At 49.3% G+C, this 22,475-nt stretch overlaps 1 protein-coding gene across 6 annotated transcripts in view; it reads left to right on the top strand.

Annotated features, from left to right (window-relative positions):
- Dop1b (DOP1 leucine zipper like protein B) overlaps positions 1-22,240 on the top strand; it is a 110,492-nt gene extending 88,252 nt beyond the window's left edge. For 4 of the 6 annotated variants that reach the window (XM_026786532.1, XM_026786538.1, XM_026786541.1 and 1 more), the window contains 11 exons: positions 2,355-2,499; positions 11,706-11,788; positions 12,242-12,351; positions 12,427-12,573; positions 13,963-14,024; positions 16,477-16,605; positions 18,448-18,584; positions 19,114-19,169; positions 19,638-19,799; positions 21,182-21,311; positions 21,772-22,240. In XM_026786532.1, coding sequence (XP_026642333.1) covers positions 2,355-2,499; positions 11,706-11,788; positions 12,242-12,351; positions 12,427-12,573; positions 13,963-14,024; positions 16,477-16,605; positions 18,448-18,584; positions 19,114-19,169; positions 19,638-19,799; positions 21,182-21,311; positions 21,772-22,023 — 1,413 coding nt within the window. In that variant the 3' untranslated portion in view covers positions 22,024-22,240. Of the gene's footprint in view, positions 1-2,354; positions 2,500-11,705; positions 11,789-12,241; positions 12,352-12,426; positions 12,574-13,962; positions 14,025-16,476; positions 16,606-18,447; positions 18,585-19,113; positions 19,170-19,637; positions 19,800-21,181; positions 21,312-21,771 lie in introns of those variants that run through there. The other 2 variants (XM_026786542.1, XR_003378215.1) reach the window with 2 other exon arrangements.
- Positions 22,241-22,475: the final 235 nt, after the last annotated feature.

Below are 22,475 nucleotides of genomic sequence, written 5' to 3'. Positions count from 1 at the left end.
ACACCCAACTACTCTCTTCCTTCTTTTTGTTTTTTACTTTAAGAACTTCAACTTTTAGTCTGCATATATTTTTAACACACTGTAAACCATTTAAACATTTTCTTTGTCTTTGATGCTCTCTTTACTGTATCTCTCTGTTTTTCTGACCACATGAGTCTTTAATTTACCAAGCAATTTCAGTAGGACTAAAGCCGTGGCTTTGCCAGCTAGATGTAGCCCATTCCTTAGCTTTCCAGCCTCATGGCTGAGGTACTGGCTGTAGCCGTGTTTACTGTCACAACTCTATGGTATTTCAAGGTCCCTGCCAGCAAGCAAGCTTTAGCAGCCTGTGCTTGCAAACCGCATGAACTGCCTGCGTAAAAGAGTCAGAGTTTGCCTTGGCAGGACAGCCCAGAAAGCCGGCATTTTTAAACGGCGCAGCTTTTTTCCTGCTATGGCTGAAAACCGAAAAGCATTCGTTCAGCTTTTCATCAAAACTGTTTAAAGTGTTTTGTGGCAGGACCTCTTAATGAGCTGCAGGGTTTTGCAGCTAAAGCTGAATCAGGCAGGAAGCCTCTCTTAGATGAGAGCGCTTGCTTGCCTCTAGCAAGCAGAGCAGACCCAAGAAATTGCCACAAGAAACATGCTTTACTCTATTCTTTTCCAAGCTTTCTCAGGCTTTCTGTGGACTCAGTTACCCACACGTCTGGGGACCATTTGTAGTAATACAGGAGCGGCAGGGCTGCGTCCCCAGCACTCCGACCGCCTGGCTAGCTCATGCCCCGAAATAACAGCACACAAATTGTATTCATTTAAACACTGCTTGGCCCATTTCTATCTAGCCTCTTCTAGGCTAATTCTCACATATTAATTAGCCCATTTCTAATCATCTATGTAGCGCCGGTCTTACCGGGAAGATTCTAGCCTATGTCCATCCTGGGTCGGAGCTTCATCGCTTGTGCCTCAGAGAGCAGAGCTCTCGCGTCCGCCCTGGAGATGGGAGCATGGTGTCTCTCTCTGAGGCGTCTTACCTCACCACCTCTTCCTCCCCATACATGGTGTTTCCCACCTATGTTCTAAGCTATGAGCCCAAGCAGTTTGTTTATTACTTAACCAATGAAATCAACAAATTGATACATGACACTCCCACATCACCACTCTCTGTATTATTCCCTTGAGACAGGGCCTCTCACTGAATCTGGAGCTCCATTGACCTCTGGCAAGGCCAGCTGTCCTCTGTCTCCCTCTCCCACAGTGCTGGGGGTCACAGGCATACTTTTAGCCATGCCCAGCCCTCTCTGTGGGTACTGGAGATGCGAACTCAAGTCCTCATGTTTGCACAGTGCTCTTGGCCAGAACCCAGCCAGATTCCTGTCTGATAATACTCCTTATCGTAAATAAGTCACTTCACCCAGTTTAGCCAACTTTTAACTACCTAATTTTGTTTCTTCTTATTGAAAGACGTCTTTCTCATGCAAACAACAAAACCACAGCAATTTCTCTTAAGGACATCTTCATCTGAGACAGAGTCTCACTGTGTAGCACCCGCTGAGTACTCCTCTGCCTACCAAGTGTTGGGGTACCCGGCATGCACTGCTGCACACAGCATGCTTTATAAAGATCTCGACTGACTTATTGTGGCTTAAGAATAAGGCGATACTCTATCCTGTAAACGAGAGTGAGTGTTCTAGTGTGCTGGTTCTGCAGACAGAGAAAGACTGAGGAAAACAAAACCAAAGGAGAAAACTGCTCTGAGGCTCTCTGCCTGTCAGGGGCACAAGGGGAGGCAGGACACAGCAGAAGGCAATCAGCCCAGGTCGCTTTGCTTCTGTGTGAGGAGGCAGGACACAGCAGAAGGCAATCAGCTGGGGTTGCTTTGCTTCTGCGTGAGGATTAAGGCAGAGGGAGTGTCACCACCATGCCAGTGAGGAGGACTTCATCGTGAGTGACTCCACGTCCCCTTTTCGACCTGGCGTGATAGGACTGGTGTAGCAGCTTAGTAGACAGTGCAGTGCATGTAAAGTCCTTTGACTTCTGAATTCTGTGTCTTTTGTCCCCATGAGCTGAGTGAAGACTTGAGGTGTGGCCATTCAGAATCACACATCCTCTGAGTGTGCACTACACATGGGAGTACAAAGCCTGGGTAGGAAAAGAGACTGCAAAGTCTCAATAATGTTTATGTCATTGTATTTGGTATCTTTTAGGCAGAGAACCTTCATTGACATCTGTCATCCCACTGGCTTCTCACTGTCGGTGTGGCTCCTTGGAAGTCTAGTGGTGCCGCAGTGGCTCACATCGGCAGCCTGTAGCCTGTCTCTGGTGGACCTGAACTGTCCTTCTCCTAACTAAGTCCCATTTCTTTGCTGGCCCTCCAGGAAATCACTCAGAAAATCCTCGAAGCAGTGGGGACCATTGCTGGCTCCTCCTTGGAGCAGACCAGCTGGCTCAGCAGAAACCTGGAGGTGAGAGCCCAGCCTCAGGTCTCTCTGGAAGAGTCTGATGCTGACGACGACACACAAGGTATATGGAGGAGGATTGGGAAAAAATGCTTGCCTCAGCCAGGGGTCAGAGGTTTTCTTTATAAGAAAAAGGTGTTCAGCTGGGTGGTGATGTGCACCTTTAGTCCCAGCACTCGGGAGACAGAGGCAGGCAGATTGCTGTGAGTTTGTGAGCTAGTTCCAGGACACCCAGGGCTACACAGAGAAACCCTGTTTCAAAAGGGAAAAAAAGAAAAAGAGAAAAGTGCCCTTGGGGTTTTGTTGACCTATGCAGTTCTCCATCAGAGAGAACTGGGATCTGAGGACCTGAGAGAATGGGGCAGATCACAGTCGAATGCTGTGGACAGTCTTACTTCAGCCTTAGTCTGCTTTACACATGAGTGTAACAAAGGAAGCCATGATCCCAGGAAGGTGTGAGTACAGAACACATGTGAACGCCAGTAGGCATGTGCTACATGTTCCCAGAACAGTCCGACCCAAACACAGTCGCCCACCTGGCGCGCACTATAGATCCGGTCTCAGAAAGCATGAAAGCAAGGCAGATGGCCATATACAGATTCAGGGCACTCTGAGGACAGCAGCCAGCATGTTCTTCCACCAGACTGGGTTCTAGAGCTGTGTCCAGACATACAATAGGAGTACACAGGTCTTGTAAATTGGATGTTAATGTTTGTTGTAGAAATTATGTCCAAGGACAATCCAGGGAACAAATGTACCTGGGTGAACTCTACCTCTTCCTGGAGCCTCTTCACAAGTCCCTGGGGCATTGCTCACCTGGCATCAGTCTTTCAACCACGCTCCAAGCTTGTTCATTCGGTCCTCCTCATATCCTCAAAGGGAAGAACACGATCTGTGTGGGATGGGCGTCCCATGAGTCTGCCTGATTATGATGGCCTCACAGTTCTGACATACGTCAGGACACCAGGCTGTACTCTCTGGTGCACGCCATTTTACAGCCATCAGCTATCTGTGGTCGAGCGTCAGGGTGCTGGAAAGAGAAACCACATCTAACCACTGAGGAAGCCCATGAGAGCCCGAATAAAGGATAGCAAATACTTACCTGGGGAACACTCACAATAAGGTAGAGGGCCGCGATCCTCTGCTCTGTGGGCACTGGATGCTGTGAACAGAGCTCTGAGCACAGCCCAAGGGAGCAAGCACGCCTCCCATGTACACTATCAGTCCACGTGTAGCACTTCAGACTGCGCCCTAGGGGCCGGTACCCAAAAGACTCTTGGCTGGATGCATTCCCATAACACACTGCCTTCTTAGCCTGTTCTTTGGCCCAGATGCCCACCCCATTCATCCCCACACCCATGCACTTGTGGGCTGTGACTGCACCTGTTCATGCCTGTTTACTTATATGTGTATGTGTACATATATATTTATGCATATATACACATATAATTGAAAATAATTTTTTCAGACAATATATTTTCATCATGGTTTCCCCTCCCTCAACTCCCAGATTCTCTCCAACCTACCAACCCCATGATATTTCTCTCTTTCTTTCTCTTTCTCTCTCTCTCTTTAGGAAACAAATAGGTAAACAAACAAGAATACAGAATAAAAAAGAAAAAGCACAAAAAGCACATACAAACATATATGGATACATAAAACCAAAAACTATAAAAACACAAAATTGTCAGAAAACAATAATATACGAGCAAAAGGCCAGGAAAGAAAAAAAAGCTCAAACAAAGTCATATGAGACAAAAATACTATTGAGTTCACTTTGTGTTGATCACCTGCTAATGGATGTGGGCCCTTCAGTATGGTAATATGCCCAGGGGGACCCCACTGGATGTGGGCCCCTTCAGTGTGGTAATATACCCAGGGAGACCCCCTACTGGATGTGGGCTCCCTTCAGTGTGGTAATATACCCAGGGAGACCCCCCTACTGGATGTGGGCTCCCTTCAGTGTGGTAATATGCCCAGGGAGACCCCCTACTGGATGTGGGCTCCCTTTAGTGTGGTAATATGCCCAGGGTGATCCCCCTATTGGATGTGGGCCCCTTCAGTGTGGTAATATGCCCAGGGGGAGGCCGGGCGGTGGTGGCGCACGCCTTTAATCCCAGCACTCGGGAGGCAGAGGCAGGCGGATCTCTGTGAGTTCGAGACCAGCCTGGTCTACAAGAGCTAGTTCCAGGACAGGCTCCAAAACCACAGAGAAACCCTGTCTCAAAAAATTTAAAAAAAAATATGCCCAGGGCGATCCCCCCCCACTGGATGTGGGCCCCTTCAGTGTGGTTACTATGCCCAGGGAGATCCCACTGAAGAAAACAAACAAACTGTCCCTTTTTTGAGCTGATGCCACTAGAGAAGCTTCCTGGTTAGGGCTGGAAAATTGTGTCCATTTCCTCCCCTCAGAGCTGAGACCCCATCTGACTGCTCCTGCAGGCCCTGTGCTGCCACCATCTGTGTGAATTTTCCTGTCAGTCCTGTTGTGTCTGGGAAATGCTGTTTCCATGGAGTCACTCACCCTTTGTCTTCTCGCCTCTGCCTCCTCTTCTGCATTGAGCCCTGAGCCCTGCGTGAAGGGTTCAACTGAGCACTCCAAAATCACATTGTCCGTCATGGATCTCCCCATTAGTCAGTTCCCTTCTGCTGCAAGAGGAAGCTTCCCTGGTGATGGCTAAGTGAGACACCGAGTCCGGTGTGGCCCTTGGGGATCCCAATTAGCAAGTCTGCTTCACTTCTGATAACTTCCAGGTTGCTAGGAACATGGGCTGCCATGGTCAGCTTCTGAACCCTGATGGTAATCTTCTATTTTACTTCATCTTAGAGAAATCCTTCTCTAGAACTCTGTCTCCACATAGTTGTATCTCTCTACAGACAGCTAGCTACATGTCTCTTTACATACGTCCACCTCTCTCCTACGCAGCCACACATCTCTCCACACAGTCACACCTGTTTTCACACAGTGACATTCTCCACACAGCTACATACCTTCACACTGCTCTACATGGCCGCATCTCTCCACACAGCCATGTACTCCACATAGCTGCCCATCTGCACAGCTCTCACACCAGACAGCCACCTCTCTCTGTACACACACACACACATGCACACGCACACGCACCCATACTCCTCTGGCTTTTCTCTTCTACAGCAAAGCCTGTGGACGAATATGAATCACATTTTCAGGGTCACACGACACTTCTTGAGCGAACAATAGGAAGCCGAGCCATACTGGTCGCAGTCTCCCTCAGGCTGGGGAGGCCGCGCTGACCGGGCATGGTGAGGAAAGCAGGCCCGCAGCTCTGCGTGGTCAGGGTTCCCAGACGAACAGTGACCCTGAGACTCGGGACTTGCACAATAAAGAGGTCGTTGGCTGGACCTTGAGGTTAGGAGAGCGTGCAGAAAGTCCATTACTGCAGGGGCTTATGTCTACCAAAGTTGTTTTATGCCTGGCCTTGAATTAGCAGTAAACACCTGGGAAATTGTTTCCAGGGGCAACCAGTTTGCTTTGAGTTTGTTCTAGAGTCTAAAATCAGCTGTCTTTGTGACTATTACTTTCCTATATGAGTCTGAGTAGTGAAAAATATTCTAGTGTTATTTCTATTCATCAGAATTATACAGTTAAGCAGAAATCATCTTCCTGACCATCCACGGTTATATGTGTGCCCAGTAGTTGGCATAATATTTTCATGAGATAAACACACAAGCAGTGGGAAAAATACCCATAGCTGTTGTCAGGGAAGGATTATCTTGGCATGTGAGAGAAATGAGAAACAGAAACAGCCGTCATTCAGTCAGTGACCCCACAGTCTTTGCCAGTGGGGCTTCCCATCAGAGGGTATTCATCTGTGGGTTGATCTGTAGAATATTAGTATTCTCCCACAGCCTCCGGCACCGGTCAGTGATGGTGGTCTGGTGGTGTGTGGATGTGGCAAGACTTCGACCTCAGTTATTGTTCTTCAGAAGTGAACACCTGCCTTATTTTTTGGGACAAATATTCTTCCTGGGATCTGAACTTGCTGACTGGGCTATTTGGCTGGCCACTGAGCTTCTGAGACCCATCTGTCTCTCCCTCCCCAGCACTGTGGTTCCAAGACAAACCACCATGCCCAGCTTTCTTCATGGTGCTGGGGTTCAAACTTGGGCCTTGTGATCACATGACAAGCGCTTACTGGCTGAGCTGTTGTCCAGCCCTTCACTTTACTGTATGCCAATTATTATGCTTCTGCAGATGATGCTGGGGTCGAGACTGTGGTTGCAGGAAAGGAGCACCCCACCCCCACCCCAGCCATCCACTGGCTGTTTTGCCACGGCTGTTTCTGTGGGTGCATACCTATTGCAGCTGTGTCTGTTCTGTTGCCTGTCCGCTGCTCAGTAATAAACTCCGCCCAGCGACAGCACTGTGAGCTACTTCCAGCTGCTCCATAAGCCTCACATAGCAACTTCACAGCAGCCCTCCACAGTCTGCTGCATCTGCTCAGCAGGGATAAGCAAACGCCGCCGGTGTCTGTGTTGTGGTGAGGTTCTCCTCCACCCAGTGTGCTTGCGCTGCTGCAGATGCACAGGTTCTCAGGACGCCCTCATGTTAGGTTGAGACACCTGCACTGGAGGACCAGTGTCGTTCGTTCGTTCGTTTGTCTGTTCTGTGTTATGAGCATTTTGTCTGCCTGTGTTTCTGTGCACCACATGTATGCCAAGTGCCCACAGAAGAGAGTGTTGGTTCCCCTAGACCTGTAGTTACAGATGGTAGTCAGCTGCCACGTGAGTGGTAGCAATTGATGGGTCCTCCACTAGAGCAGCTTTTAACCACCGAACCATCTCTCCAGCCCTGTTTGTCCAGTTAAAGAGGGAAGAGTCTGAAGCTCAGCAGACAGTCAGCAGCTGAAGGAGGCGTCTGCTGGGGTGAGGAAACACGTACACAGCAGACACGGAGAAAAGACCCTGCACAGCACAGGGGCTCCTGTCTCAGCTGCACTAGCTTGGTCAGTTTGAAGACAGACAGGTGATTGATTGGTTCGCAGCTGTTGTGTGGACGGCCTCGTCCATCAGCAGGCAGCCTGCTGGTGAGAGACAAAAGCTGCCGGCTTTTGTTTTTATCAGGAGCGGGAGGAAGAAGCCAGCCATCTTGGAAAACTGCCACCTTTATTCTTGCCATGGCCCCTCTCCCTATCCTTCTGTTCAACTCCTGGTCTCTCACATGAAGAACGGTGTCTTGATGAATTGTTGAGAAATGAGATGGAAGATGGAGACCGATGGCTGTCGGAATGGGCTTAGAGCCCTGGCTGTCTATGACCTCACGCTGCCCTATTAGTCAGAGCGGTCATGTGATCATGCTCCATCTTCAGAAAACATCACTCTGACTGTGGCAAGCCTGGCTACATTGTGCAAGAGCAGAAGCCAGAAGGCCGATCTAAGGATGTCAGAGTGGTTTGCTCATGAAGCAGTGCTGAGTTGGCAGCAAAGCCAGTTGAGAGGAGCCATCTAAACTGGGGACCAGCCGTCCATCTGGAGGTTGGATGTGGTGGTCTGAAAATGCAGCCAAGGATGCTTGAGACTTTTGGCTTGGACACTTTACTGGCTTGTAGAAACATGGGGGAGACTGAGTTAGCATTGCCTTCAAGGATAAGTAAGAAGTCACCAGCGGGGAGAACAACCATGGCGGCCCAGTAATAGAGTCTGCCGTGGAATTTCCCAAAGGGGAGGGCTGGTGATGACTGAAGTAGGTTGGTAGGGCAGGGACCTGGGGTGACTGAATGGAAGCCTGTCTGGCCAGGGTCAGGTAGATAAGAGGGAGCGTAGGGAGGGGTCGGCAGAGAAGAAGCAGGGGGAAGGTAGGAGCTCTGGTCTCAGGACCGTGGCCAGTTAGCAGTAAGGACTGGCCAGTTAGCAGTAAGGACGGTAGGACACTGCTGGCTTGTTGCTGGCTTCTCATCTGCTTCCAGCTTGCTTGCTTGGTATTTGTTTTGGGCTTGGGGACTTGGTTGCTGTTGTTTGCGGCAGTCTCGCACAATTTGACCTCGCCTCACACTTCCTATGTAACTGAGCATGACTCTGAGCTCCCAGTCCGTGTCCTCCACCTGCTCACTGTCGGGGTGACAGGCAGTGTCACCATTCTGGTGTCATTTCTGGCTCTGAGCTCCCAGTCCGTGTCCTCCACCTCCTCACTGTCGGGGTGGCAGGCAGTGTCACCATCCTGTTGTCATTTCTGACTCTGAGCTCCCAGTCCGTGTCCTCCACCTCCTCACTGTTGGGGTGACAGGCAGTGTCACCATCCTTGGTTTCGTTTCTTTTCTTTTTTTTACATTTCTGGTTGAGCCCCAGGCCTCACACATGCTGGGCAAGCATCTACCCAGGAGCAGTTGCCCAGCGCAGTTTAGCCTTGCTGTTTAACAGTCTGTTCTCATGGCAATTAATCCAATTCCTCATGAAAGATATTTATCCATCTTTATAAAATTTAAACATTTGCATTTTTGAGAATTTCATATACGAGTACTATATTTCCATCATTTCTACCTCTCCCCGCCCACCCTCCCACTGTGTCCCCCTGGCTCCCTCTCGTGTTATACACACCCCACTGGGTGGTTGTTGCTCCTCTGTGTGTCTGCTTATGGCTGAGCACTTGGCGTTGAATAACCTGGTAGGTGGCATGTCCCTGGAGAAGACTGCCTCTCTCCTTCTCTGCCGTTCATTGCCTGTAGCTCCTCATGTAGGGGTGGGGCCTTGAGAAATCTCCCCTCTCTGATTACCATGTCCATGGTGTAATTGTACAGGTTTTTTTTTTTTTGTGGTTTTTCGAGACAGGGTTTCTCTGTGGTTTTGGAGCCTGTCCTGGCACTAGCTCTTGTAGAACAGGCTGGCCTCGAACTCACAGAGATCCGCCTGCCTCTGCCTCCCGAGTGCTGGGATTAAAGGCATGCACACCACCACCCGGCTAATTGTACAGGTTTTATTCAGGCAGCCATATTGTCGAGGTTTGTGGGTGTACTTTCCTGGTCATGTCTCTCAGGCACTATCTAGCAGCAGGTGTTCTGGTCCCCCAGCTCTTACCACCTCATCTTCTGCCTTGTTCCTGGAGCCTTAGGTGTAGCAGTTTCATTATAGATGTAGCAAATAGGACTGTGCACTCCATGGACACTAATTCCCTGCTTTTGACCATGGAGTCCTCAAAAGAGATTGTGTCTACTGTTCATGGTTGGCAAGTAGATTATATGAGGGAGGAAGGGATGTTAAGTCAGAGGACACCATTTTATTCAGGTCGGAAGGAGACATTTAAGAGAGCTATTGTACAGCAAGGTAACTAATTAAGAACAATGTATAAAATGGGCAGGAGGTCTCCTGTGCTGTGTGGATTAGACACATAGATGATTAACTCTGAGTCACCAATAACACATTAAGGAGAGAAATAAATGCTTCCCCTTGGAGTCATAAGCAAGAGCACATCCAGATTGGAATTTTGCTTCATGCTCCCTGTGTCTTCTATCCTCTGTCTGTCTGTTATGTGAGTCTGGATGCTGTCTTGTGACTCTGTTCCTGTGTCTGACTGTTATGTGTCTGTGTCTGTCTGTCCTCTGTCGTGTGAGTCTGGATGTTGTTTTGTGACTTCATCCCTGTCTGCATATATCTGCATGTCTGTCCATGCTCTCTGTCTGTCTGTTGTGTGAGTCTGGATTCTGTCTTGTGACTCCGTCCCTGTGTCTGCATGTGTTTGCGTGTCTGTCTAACAAAGGGCTTTGCTCTGTATGTATCACACAGCATAGAAAGCATCACTGTAGTGAGGAGCAGTGGACTGCGTTCCTGCCACCCTGCTCCCGGCCACCTGGCTAGCTTATGCTCCAAAATAACAACACACAAACTGTATTCATTTAAACACTGCCTGGCCCATTATATCTAGCCTCTTCTTGGCTAACTCTCATATCTTGCTTAACCCATATTTAGTAATCTATGTAGCACCATGAGGTGGTGTCTTACCGGGAAAGATTCAGCATGTTTGACCTGGCATCTGCCCTGGAGAGGAGAGGCATGGCGTCTGAGCTCACTTTCCTTCTTCCCAGCATTCTGTTCTGTCTACTCCATCCACCTAAGGGCTGGCCTATCAAATGGGCCAAGGCAGTTTCTTTATTAACCAATGAAATCAACAGATTGACATGACCTTCCCACATCACATCACATCACATCACATGAGGGAAGGATGGGATACATCAAAGAACTCTTTAGCTGAGGTTATGAGGGATTGACTCACTGGCTCTACCCAACCCCAGCTGACCCAGATAACAAATGTTTATCAACCCAAATCCACCATGGATATTCATTTTAGAAGGTGGCCTTTAACTTCCAGATTTGCTACTTCCATTGATTCAGGTTGGAATTTCACTGACCGTGTGGTAATTCCAGAGGACAAACCATAATCACACCTAAGCCCAGCGGGCTTACCCAGCCTTTCCCTTCCTTGGCGGGCTCTTCTGAGGGAGAGAGAAGCGGCAGAGTGGAGGCCATTTGCCAGGTGGCTGAGAGGCAGGGTGTTGTGTGGAGATGGAGAAGTGTGTTCTCAGCCACCCTGCACAGTGAAGACACTAGACCCCACAGGGGCCACAGCCGTGTGGGAGCTCAGAGATGGGAACCAACACTTGTCAGCGCAGTGGCAAGGACATAGGGAGATTGGGAGCCAAACAGTGTTGGCAGATAGAGTCTGGCATCCAGACCAGGATACTAGTTGGTCACCCAGCAGGACCTGGGGCGGTGACCTGGTGCCGGAGTATTTGATCCAGACACCTAAATTCTTTGTCCTGTTAGGTTTCATGACTTCACACCAGCTAGAGTTACCTAGGAAGAGGAACCTCAACTGAGAAAATGCCGTCATCGGATTGCTGATAGGCAAGGCTGTAGGACATATCCTTGATCAGTGACTGATGTGGGAGGGCCATGCCCTGCCATCCCTGGCCTGTGATCTTAAATTGTGTAAGAAAGGAGCAGGCCAGTCAACAGCACTCTTCCATGGCCTCTGCTTCAGGTCCTGCCTCCGAGTTCCTTCCCTGACTTCCTTTCGTGGACGGTGACAGCTGTTAGCTGAAATGAACTTTTCCTCCCCAATTGTTGTGGTCATGATCTTTATCCCTGCAGTGACTAGAGACCTTAGACGTTGTGCATGGATGATATCCAATACCATCGGCAGATCCTGGAGTTAGTGTCACAGTCACAATCAGAGTGAGAGTGTTTGGGGGAAGAAGTGGTGACTCAGCCCTCAGCTAAACAGACGCCTCTCTCTGTCAGCAGATGCTGCTGCGGCTTCAGCGATGGTGTCAGCCTCTGCCCCCTCCGTTTACAGCGTGCAAGCGCTATCTCTCTTGGCAGAGGTAAATACATACCTGACTTTTGGTCCCTCGTGGGAATGCTCGCAGTCTTGAGTCACTTGGAAGGCACGTGTTCTTTCTGGGTGCCGAGTTCCGGAGTCCAGACCTGTGTCGGCCACCTTTCTGTTCCTACAACAGAAAATACTCGAGAAACTCATTTTAAAAGGAGAGAAGGTCTGTTTGGCTCCAGGTAGTTGGTTGGTTGTGTTGCTCTGAGCTGTGCTGAGGCACAGGCTCACGGTGGAAGGGTAAGGCACAGCTCTAGCCTTCTGGTGTTCAGGGAGCAAGGACATGCTGCCAATGACCCCTCTCCTCCAGCTCGGCCTCAGCTCTCTCAGTGGAGCCATAGGCTCCCCCCAACACATAGGTCTCTGGGGGACATTCTAGATCAAATTAGAATAGATGTCAGACTGTAGCGTGACACAAGTCTGTTTTCTTAACGGCCTCCTCCTTTAGGTCCTGGCTTCTCTCCTGGACATGGTTTACCGAAGCGACGAGAAGGAGAAGGCAGTGCCACTGATCTCCCGCTTGCTGTACCATGTGTTCCCTTACCTGCGCAATCACAGGTGACTGCACCGTCACCCGCATACAGAGATATGGTCCCCTGGACAGTCCTTGACCTGGCCCTCCTCTCCCCTCAGTGCATACAATGCTCCCAGCTTCCGAGCCGGCGCCCAGCTGCTGAGCTCCCTGAGCGGCTATGCCTATACCAAACGGGCATGGAAGAAGGAACTGGTGGAGCTGTTTCTGGACCCCACTTTCTTTCAGATGGATACTTCCTGTGTTCAGTAAGTGTGCTATTCGGCCGGGCAGTGGTGGGGCACACTCAAGAGGCAGAGGCAGGCAGATCCCCAAGTTCCAGGCCAGCCAGGGCTACACAGAGAAACCCTGTCTCAGAAAACAAAACAAAACAAACAAACAGACCACCTACTCTGAGTCTTCAGTGCTCGGGTTTGCATGGTTCCCAGTGCTGAAATGAAAGTAGCCCAATAGTGTCCCCTCACCTCCTAGTCTGTCCCTGCCGTGGGTGCTCATGTTTATAGTGTCCCCTCACCTCCTAGTCTGTCCCTGCCGTGGGTGCTCACCTTTATAGTGTCCCCTCACCTCCTAGTCTGTCCCTGCCGTGGGTGCTCACCTTTATAGTGTCCCCTCACCTCCTAGTACGTCCGTGTCATGGGTGTTCACCTGAGTCCTGTGTTTGCTGGAAAGATGCCAACCCCTTCTAACTAGTGAGTGCTTTTTATCAAAAGAAACACTGCACTAGATGACGAGAACCTGCCATTCGTAAGGAGCATGACGGAAGGTTCTGCTGCTGTTCTGTCCCCGTTCCCATTAGCCATGAAATGCTTGACCAGTGTTGAGGTAGTAGATTGCATGGTGACCCTGATGGTTTCTCTGCCTGACTTCCTCACTCCAAGTTCAGTGTGTGTGTGCACACGAGTGTGCACTTCTGTGTTACAAGATGTTTGATTACACTGTGTAAAGATACTGTGATTGGTTTAATTAAAAACTAAATGTCCTATAGCTAGGCAGGAGTTATAGGCAGAGAGAAATCTGGGAAGAAGAAAGGCAGAGTCAGCAGCCAGACAGGGAGGAAGTAGAGAGTAAAAGTAACTGAGCCACATAAAAGAGAGTAGATTTAAAGATAGAGGTTAGTTTAAGTTATAGCTAGTTAGAAGCAAGCCCAAGCTAAATGCTGAACTTTTATTTTTAAAACTCTCCAAATCATTGGTTTTTTTGTGAGCTGGTGGCCCAAAAAAAAAAAAAAAATCCGTCTACACTTCTGGGTGAGTGTGGTTACACGACTGTGTGTGTGTGTGTGTGTGTGTGTGTGTGTGTGTGTGTGTGTGTGTGTAGGTGGAGGCTAGAGGGTTAGACAGGGCCTCTCACTGAACCTTAGGCAAGGCTAGCAGCTGATAAGTCCCAGTGGTCCCCTGTCTCCATCCCCACAGTGCCGGGGATGTCAATATCCAGGCCCGGTGTTTCCAGAGGTGCCGGGATATGATCTCAGCACATATGTGTGTGTCTGCACAGATGTGCTGTCACCAGCCGAGTCATCTCTATAGCTCCGCGGAGCGACTTTAATAGCTCATAGAAGGGTGTGTTATTTTCTTGATGCTTTTAATCAAATTGTCATTAATTGTATATTTAACTAATTTTGTTTTTTTCATATCCAGCTGGAAGTCCATTATTGATCATCTTCTGACTCATGAGAAAACAATGTTTAAGGATTTAATGAGTAAGTTTCAAATTAATTGTCACACTTTAGGACGGCACCCTCACAATTAGCTTTTAACATGTCAAACGTTTTTTGAGATGGGATCTCTCTCTATAACCCTGGCTGTTCTGGAACTTGGTCCTTAACACAGAGAGTTCTGTGTGGCTCTGCCTCTCCGGGCACCACCATGCCCTTGCACCCACAAACTCCTGTGCTGCTGAGTGACAGCTGGTGAGGTGTGTAGATTTTCCTAGGACTAAGTGAATTATCCCACCTGTTAGCAGGCCTTGACTGCCTGTGGTTCACGATTTGAGAAGAGATGCTGCTGAAAGCCTTTGGGCTATATGTAGTAATAGGGAGCTGCGGGGCTGCGTCCCCAGCATCCTGGCCGCCTGGCTAGCTTATGCCCCGAAATAATTACACGGACACTGTATTCTTTTAAACACTGCTTAGCCCGTTTCTATCTAGCCTCTTCTCGGCTAACTCTCGCACCTGGACTAGCCCATTTCTAGTGTAGCCCACGAGGTGGCTTACCAGGGAGATTCTAGCCTACGTCCATCCTGGGTCGGAGCTTCGTTGCGTGTGCCTCAGAGAACAGAGCTCTCGCATCTGCCCTGGAGATGGGAGCATGGCGTCTCTCTGAGGCGTCTGCCCCAAGAGGAGAGCTGTCGAGTCTGAGCTCACTTCTTCTTCTTCCCAGCATTCTGTTCTGTTTACTCCTCCCACCTATGTTTTAACCTATGAGGGCCAGCCAAGCAGTTTCTTTATTTTTTTAACCAATGACCTTCCTCCATCAGCTATATCTTGACACCTGTCCTTGAAGGTCTTAAGAAGTTTCTGTCCCACCTGGTCCCATAGCTTTTCAGTACCAGATAAACACACAAAGGCTTATATTAATTATAAACTGTTTGGCCTATTATTCAGGCTTATTACTAACTAGCTCTTACAACTTAACCCATAATTCTATGTTTAGCCACGTGGCTTGGTACCTTTTCTCTATAAGGCATTCTCATCTTGCTTCCTCAGCATTTGGCTGACACTTGCGTCTCTGCTTTTCCTCTTATCCAGAATTTTCCTAGTCTGGTCACCCTGCCTAAACTTCCTGCCTGGCTACTGGCCCGTCAGTGTTTTATTAAACTAATACAAGTGACAAATCTTTACAGTGTACAAGAGCGTTGTCCTACCGCATTTATTAGGCAGATCTCTGATCTTTCAGGCAGGGTCTTACTCTGTAGCCCTGGCTGGCTCTCAATCCTCCTGCGTTGGCCTCCAAATGCCAATGTTACATTCCAGCATTGCATGCCCATCCCAAACCTTTCCTGACTCTCTGACATTGTGTGTCATTGTTTGGGGGTATCTGGTCCCCCAGGAAATTCTTTTTCCAAGATCCAGCCTTTAGGCGAAGTCCCTATTCCCTTGGGCTTGAAGAAAGTTTCTGCTTGCTAAACAGGGCAACATTCTCCTCACCTCTGGCAAGAGGAACTTGCAACTCTTCCATTAACATGGGACTGTGGTGCCTACTGATTTGCAAAGGCCAATGCTAGCCTCTAGGCTCCTCAGCCACTGTCCTCCCAAGTCCCCTTCAAAGCCTTCCTCCCACTTCCCCCTCAAGCCTTTCTCCCATTCCCATTTAGCTCTGGACGTCTTCCCCTGTCACTTCTCCTTGCTTTCCCAGGAGACAGCCTTGGCAGTTTGGGATAAACTTTTCCCTTTCACCCACAGAGTAACTATTTTGGTTTTGTTTTTTTTTTTTTCCTGAGGGAGGAGTAGATTAGGTTTGGTGGTGGCATTGGCATTTTGGTTTTGGCATTTTGTTTTATTGTGAAAGGGCCTAGACCTATGGCCTAGACTTCCTGGAACTCATCATGATGTAGTTCAGGCTTTCCTCAAATTTTTTGGGTTTTTTTGAGACACGGTTTCTCTATGTAGCCCTGGCTATCCTGGAACTCACTCTGTAAACCAGGCTGGCCTTAAATTCACAGCGATTCACCTGCCTCTGCCTCCCAAGTGTTTGGATTAAAGGTGGTCACTACCACACCACACCCACCACTAACCCAGCTCTAACCTCAAACTCTTAGTAATCCTCCTGTCTCAGCATCTTGGGTGATAAGATTATAGACTTGAACCAACATTCTTAGCTGAGATAAGTGTTTTTTTTTTCTTTTTAAATGTGTACAAGTTTTATTTCTATGTGCTCTCAAAGGAGAGCCAGACTTTTTGAGAGAAGGAGGGGAGCGTCGAGTGGTCTTATTTTTTTTTTTTTTTTTTTTTTTTTTTTTTGGTTTTTCGAGACAGGGTTTCTCTGTGGCTTTGAAGCCTGTCCTGGAACTAGCTCTGTAGACCAGGCTGGTCTTGAACTCACAGAGATTCGCCTGCTTCTGCCTCCCGAGTGCTGGGATTAAAGGCGTGCGCCACCATCGCCCGACTTCGAGTGGTCTTCTTACACAAGGCGACTGCAATGTGTTTATTGCAGACATGCAGAGCAGCTCCTTGAAGCTCTTCTCCAGTTTCGAGCAGAAGGCCATGCTGCTGAAGCGGCAGGCTTTTGCTGTCTTCAGCGGCGAGCTTGACCAGTACCACCTCTACCTTCCTCTGATACAAGGTAAGGCGCCCGCCTGCAGAAGACCCAGTGCTGGTATTCACGGTGAACAAGAAGTCTTTGTCCACAGTTCTGGAGCTGGAAAGTCCAGGGCTGACAGGCTTGCATGCAATGAGGGCTTCTTGCCACATGCGTCCTGAGGACATACTCAGGTGGGCCCACATACTCACGTGCCCCTAATTACTGAGAGGCAGGGAGGTGTGTGCTGCACCCCAATCCTTTCAATCTGAGGCCTCCGCCTCTTTTCTGACTCCTATGTAGGTGAGACCCAGAGGGCTCAAGAGTTGCAAGGACTGTAGAAGCTGGGCCTTGCTTAGGCTGTCAGTGACCTTCTAACTGCAGCCTCCTATTTATGAAACACAATAGCTCCTATATTGTATTACTCTTGTGGGGTTCTACAGAATCACTCTGTATATATGTGCCCACATTATCCAGTAAGCAATAACTTCATTATATTGTCCACAAAAATAAAAGTACACAGCAGCCTTTTTCAGACAGGGTTGAGCAGAGTCCAACAAATAGCTCTGAGAGGTCACCCACTGAGGGGGATGAGAGCCAGACAATGTGATAGCGTGACCCTCATATATATATCACACATCCACATGTGTACCATACGTGTAAAGTTACAGTTACAATACAGTGGCTAGAGAGAGGACTTGGCTCCTCAGAGAGGGGTCCGCTCTTCTATGGACCCCAGCTCAGCTTCCAGCACCTAAGTCAGGCAGCTGACACCTGCCTGTAACTCCAGCTCCAGGGCATCGGCGGCATCTTTGGGCACCTGCACTCGTGCATATAAGCACATACACAGAGCTAAAATTAATAAAAGGAGTGAGAAAGAAGAGATCAGAGGGATGCTGAGGGCTAGGCAGTCTTTTATAAGTTTTTGTGGGGGCTTATAGGACATTTTGTATCATATGATTTAATTTAACATAGTATATATAACAAGGAGTATGAAGGAGCCATGTTCTAGTTAGACTGTAAGTTGGAGGCTGCTGTTAGGCAACACACGGGCAGCTCCTTGACTGTCTGTGCAAGGGCTTCACAGATCCCCATGTCTCCTGGCTGTGGAATGCAGCCTCTTCCTGAGTGGCCACTGTCCTATGGGGCAGGCCTGGGCTCTCGTGCTGAAGGACATCTTTGTGCACAGAGAGCATAGCTGAACACACACCTCGCTCAGAGTGGTGGCTGTTGTAATGATGGGGAGATGGGAAGGGGTGTGGTAAAGCTATCGTGCTGCAGTCGTACTGGCTGCGTGAGATTGCGGTGAGATGGCTGGCAGGTGGACTCTGGCTATTACCTGTGATCAGATGGTATTTCTCAAGAGGATAGATGGAAGAGTCAGGCGTGCTGGCACATCCTAGAACTTGGAAGGCCAAGGGAGGCTCTCTGTGCTGGAGGCTAACCTGGGCTGCATAGCAGGACCCTGTTGGTGTTTCTGGCATAGGCACACACTCTTTGTTTCCCTGTCTGTCTCAGAGTTTCATGTAGTCCAGGCTGGCTTCAAACTCTCTGTGGATGACAGACATGTGCTACCAGTTTATGTGGGCTCCATGCATGCTAAGTTACCCTTGTACCAACTAAGCTACATCCTCCACCTGTCCCCCCTTCCCCTGTAGCCCTGGCTAGCATAGAACTCATTCCACAGATCAGACTTGCTTGCACCATGCAATCCTGCCTCTGCCCAGATGGATTACAGGTGTGAGCCTGCACATGCGGATAGGACTCTTCGCTCACACTGGGTTGTCATCAAAATGTCAAAGTGCTTATAGTTGTCTTTTTCTTTTTTTAGCTAACAGAAACCCCGACCTGCATATTTGTGTAACTTCTCTAAAATCTCTTTCCTAGAGCGCCTGACAGACAACCTCAGAGTCGGACAGACATCTACAGTCGCTGCTCAGATGTTTCTTTTTTTCAGAGTTCTGCTGCTAAGAATATCTCCCCAGCATCTGACCTCACTGTGGCCAATCATGGTCTCTGAACTGGTGAGTGCACCCGTGCCCATCTTAGGCAAGACAGCACTTTTACAGTGTGTTTCGTTGCCATGCAGTATGCTACTCTGGGCATCTAACTTTGTCTAAAAGTTATTTGTAATCGTGTTGATAGCAATAGTTATCTCTCAGCTAGACAATGTTTTCTTCTGAGACCTCCCAGCTCTACCTAAGCACAGTTTGCTCTATTCGCTAGTTTTCCTCCTGTTGGCTGGTCCACCCCAGGGCCTCCCCGCTTACCAGGCTCTGCCCAGCTCCATCTGCTAGGTTTTTCTTCAGTTTGCTTTGGTTCATTTTAGTTTTTGGAGACAGGGTTTCTCTGTGTAGCCCTGGCTGTCCTGGAACTCGATGTGTAGACCAGGCTGGCTTCAAACTTAGAGATCCTCTTGCTTCTGCCTCCCAGAGTGCTGGGATTAAAGGCGTGTGTCCCCATACCCCACCTGCTATCTTTTTATCAGTACATAAGTTTAGGTAAATGTGATCTCTCTCACATAGTGACTCGAATATACATTTTCTTCCTAAGATCCAGACATTCATACAACTTGAAGAGGATCTGAAAGAGGAAGACGAATCGTTGAAGTAAGAGTCACGTGAGCTCTGCTGAATGCTGGGAAGTGACAGTCTAGGCATAGCTATAGGGTGTAGGCTGCCACACCACCTACCGTCTCCTGGGAGTACTTGTGATGGGGCCAGCTAGGGTGAAGACTTCTCCTCCTCTCTTTTCAAGATGTGTTTCTCTGTTTTGCACATGTGTATCTATATCACCGCGGCCATGGAGTGTCTGAGGAAGCCAGTAGAGGTCATCAGATCCCTGGAGCCCCACCGTCTGGGTGCTAGGGATTGAGGCCACGTCATCTGGAGCAGCCAGGGCTCTTAGCTGCTGCGCCATCTCTGCAGCCTCCTCCTGTTTCTCAGACAGGGTCTCATGGGTGGTCAGTTGTAACTGAAGGCAGCCTTGAGTGAAGGGGGGTGTCTAAGGACTTCTGAGCCAAGGGAGTGCAGAAGATGTGCATGGGCACATAATGAACATCCCTTTTGAATCCATAGAAACAGCCACAAAACAAACAGAGTAAAAGTCCCAGTTCCTGATGGGAGTGGACCTTCGGGCGGAGCCGTGTCCCCAGGTGATCTCGTCATGTACCTCTCCGCTTGCAAATTCCTGGACACGGCGCTTTCCTTCCCACCCGACAAGATGCCGCTGTTTCAGATGTAAGTGGAGGAGACTGCACGTCCTTTGAAGATGGTGGTTTTCCCTGCCGCGAGCTCTGCGCTTGCTTTCATGTGCAGTGGGCCTGTGGGAAGCCGCAGCACTGAGCAGCTTGGCTACAGCCCAGGGTTCAGATTTCCCCAAACAGCTGTGGTTTCATGACTTTGCTCACGGTCGCGTTTCAGATGTGGCTCTGTGACAGACCAGCGCTTTTATGTCTGCTGAGGTGACTTTTGCTACCGAATGCTTGTGAAACGGGTCGCCGGTGCTGATCCTGTCTGCATTTATATAGCTGGAGTTGTCTCTTGCCATTAGAGGTGGAGGCTTTATTTGGAGTGTGGCCTCTCTGGGTCACTTGGCCTCTTTGGCACGCATTTCCTACAGGCTTAACACAGCTGTTCCTGCTTTGAGACATGCCTGGCCCCAAAGGCTGCTCTCCAGCTGCCCCAGAGAGAGGAGTCATGGGTAAAAACACTTGTGCATTCTCTTAAATGGCTACGAGCAAGTGAAGAAGCCAGACCGGAAAGGCCCCACGCTGTGTCCATCCATTTGTATGATAGTCGAGAAAATACCCCACCATAGGAGCAAAGAGCAGTGGCTGCTGGGTGGACAAAAGTGGGGTGGCAGGCACAGTTTTAGGGCAGTGACACTACACTGGTCCCCGGCTGGGGGACAGATCAGTACTCCTTGTCACGCCAAGGGGAACCTAGTGGAAAGCATAGGTCTGAGTGGTGGTTGCCTGTCAGTGCAGGCCAAGCAGTTCCCCAGCTCTGCTGTGCACAATGTCTGTAGAGAGGCTGTGCGGGGCCATATCGGATCTGAGGAGGCTTCACATCTATTCATTTAGCTGCAAACCTAAACAAGAGGCCATGGAGAGAAGGGCACTCCCATGCACACCATGAACAATGGCAATGGCCATTATGTATGGTCTCCCAAAGCTGGAAACAGCCTGTGTGTTCCTCAGCAGCAGACAGACAGACAGCATGTGGTCTGTCCGTGTAGCGAGACCTCAGTCCGCCATAAGAAAGAAGATGGTGATGCCTGCTACACCATGCTGACTCCTGAGAATGCACTGGGTGGCAGAGGCAGCCCTCTGAGGAGCATGTCTGATTCCACGCCTGCAGGTCCAGGGTGAGAAATCTGCAGATAGGAAGTAGGTTAGTGGGTCACCTCGGTCTTCGTCCTGGAGACTGAGCGTTCGTGGCTGAGGAAAGCAGGATTTCTCCTAGGGTTGGTGGAGTTGAACTGAGTGTGTTGGTGGTCATACAGGGCCATCTATGAGAAGGTTAAGCTGCTGAGTTGTGGGATGTATCATCTCACTGAAGCTGCTGCACACAGCTTCCGAGCTCTGCGTCAGCATGCCTGGCGTTGTTTGTCCCTGCAGCTACCGGTGGGCATTTGTTCCAGAAGTGGACACTGAGTACCCCGCCTTCCTGTCAGAGCTGGAAGAAAATCACCAAGAGTGCAGACCTCACACTGTCAGGATTCTAGAACTTCTAAGATCAAAATACGGGGTAAGTGCTTTCCTTTCAAAAACAACTTCCATAGGCCTGGAAATGTAACTCAGTCGGAGAGAGCTTGCCTGGTGTACGCAGTGCCCTGGGTTCGAGTCACAGCATTACTTAGACTGCGTGGAGTAGTGCATTCCATGCCAGTAGTCCTAGCACTTGGGAATTAGAGGTGAGGGTCATCCTTGGAACATAGTTCAGGGCCAGCCTGGGCTATATAGGACCCTGTCTCAAAACAATATTTGTGGCAAAGGCTTGTAGACTAAGTAGTAACAAAGCCCTGATTTTTAGGACTTCAAATTCTCTTCTCTTAGTTTTAAAGCTTGGGATGGTTGTATATCCCATCCCTTGTTTTCTTGCTGGGACGTGCTAGCTGTGAGCAAACTGCCCCTGCTGCGGATGTGCACTGCTAAGGCGGTGTCTCAGTGCTAGCCAAGGTCACTTCCCTGGCTTTGGGTCTCTGCAGGAAACTGGCAGCTCTGATGAGATCACCGGGGAGAGCGAGTTCCCTCTTCTGCGCCAACATTCCGTTTCCAGCATCAGGCAATTGATGCCCTTCTTCAAGACAGTAAACTGTGCTTTCAAAACCCAAAGCCACCTGCCCTCCGAAGTTCCAGGAACGTCGGTGCCTGAGTTCCCTGTTGCCGAAAGCCCAAAGATCCTAAGGCAGCTGGAGGAGTGTGTGGAACATGACTTCCTGGAGCATCCGGAGTGCTAGCGCCCTAGGAGGGTCTCTTCGTCCTGTCCTCCCTATCCCTGCCGAGGACAGGGATGTTCTGTGAAGAGGGGAGCTGGGGAATTTGAATCAACTCTACCACAGCCCTGAAAGTCCATTCAGCAGCCAAACGCGCCTCTCTTAAATGCCTTGTAATATATGTCAGTCTCAGTTTGTGTTTCTTCCTCAATTTATGTAATGGAAATAAAATTAATATATCATCTAAGCAGCCGTGATTGCCTTTGCTTCCCTGAAGCAGACACGTAGCTCTGCTCTCCATTGGCTTTTTTATTTTTTTTTTTTTGGTTTTTCGAGACAGGGTTTCTCTGTGGTTTTGGAGCCTGTCCTGGAACTAGCTCTTGTAGACCAGGCTGGTCTCGAACTCACAGAGATCCGCCTGCCTCTGCCTCCCGAGTGCTGGGATTAAAGGCGTGCGCCACCATTGCCCGGCTTGC

Source organism: Microtus ochrogaster, chromosome 2 (genome assembly GCF_000317375.1).
Source record: "Microtus ochrogaster isolate Prairie Vole_2 chromosome 2, MicOch1.0, whole genome shotgun sequence".
NCBI classification, from domain to species: domain Eukaryota; kingdom Metazoa; phylum Chordata; class Mammalia; order Rodentia; family Cricetidae; genus Microtus; species Microtus ochrogaster.
The sequence above is the reverse complement of the archived record's forward strand: the minus strand, read 5'-3'. Positions and strand labels throughout refer to the sequence as shown.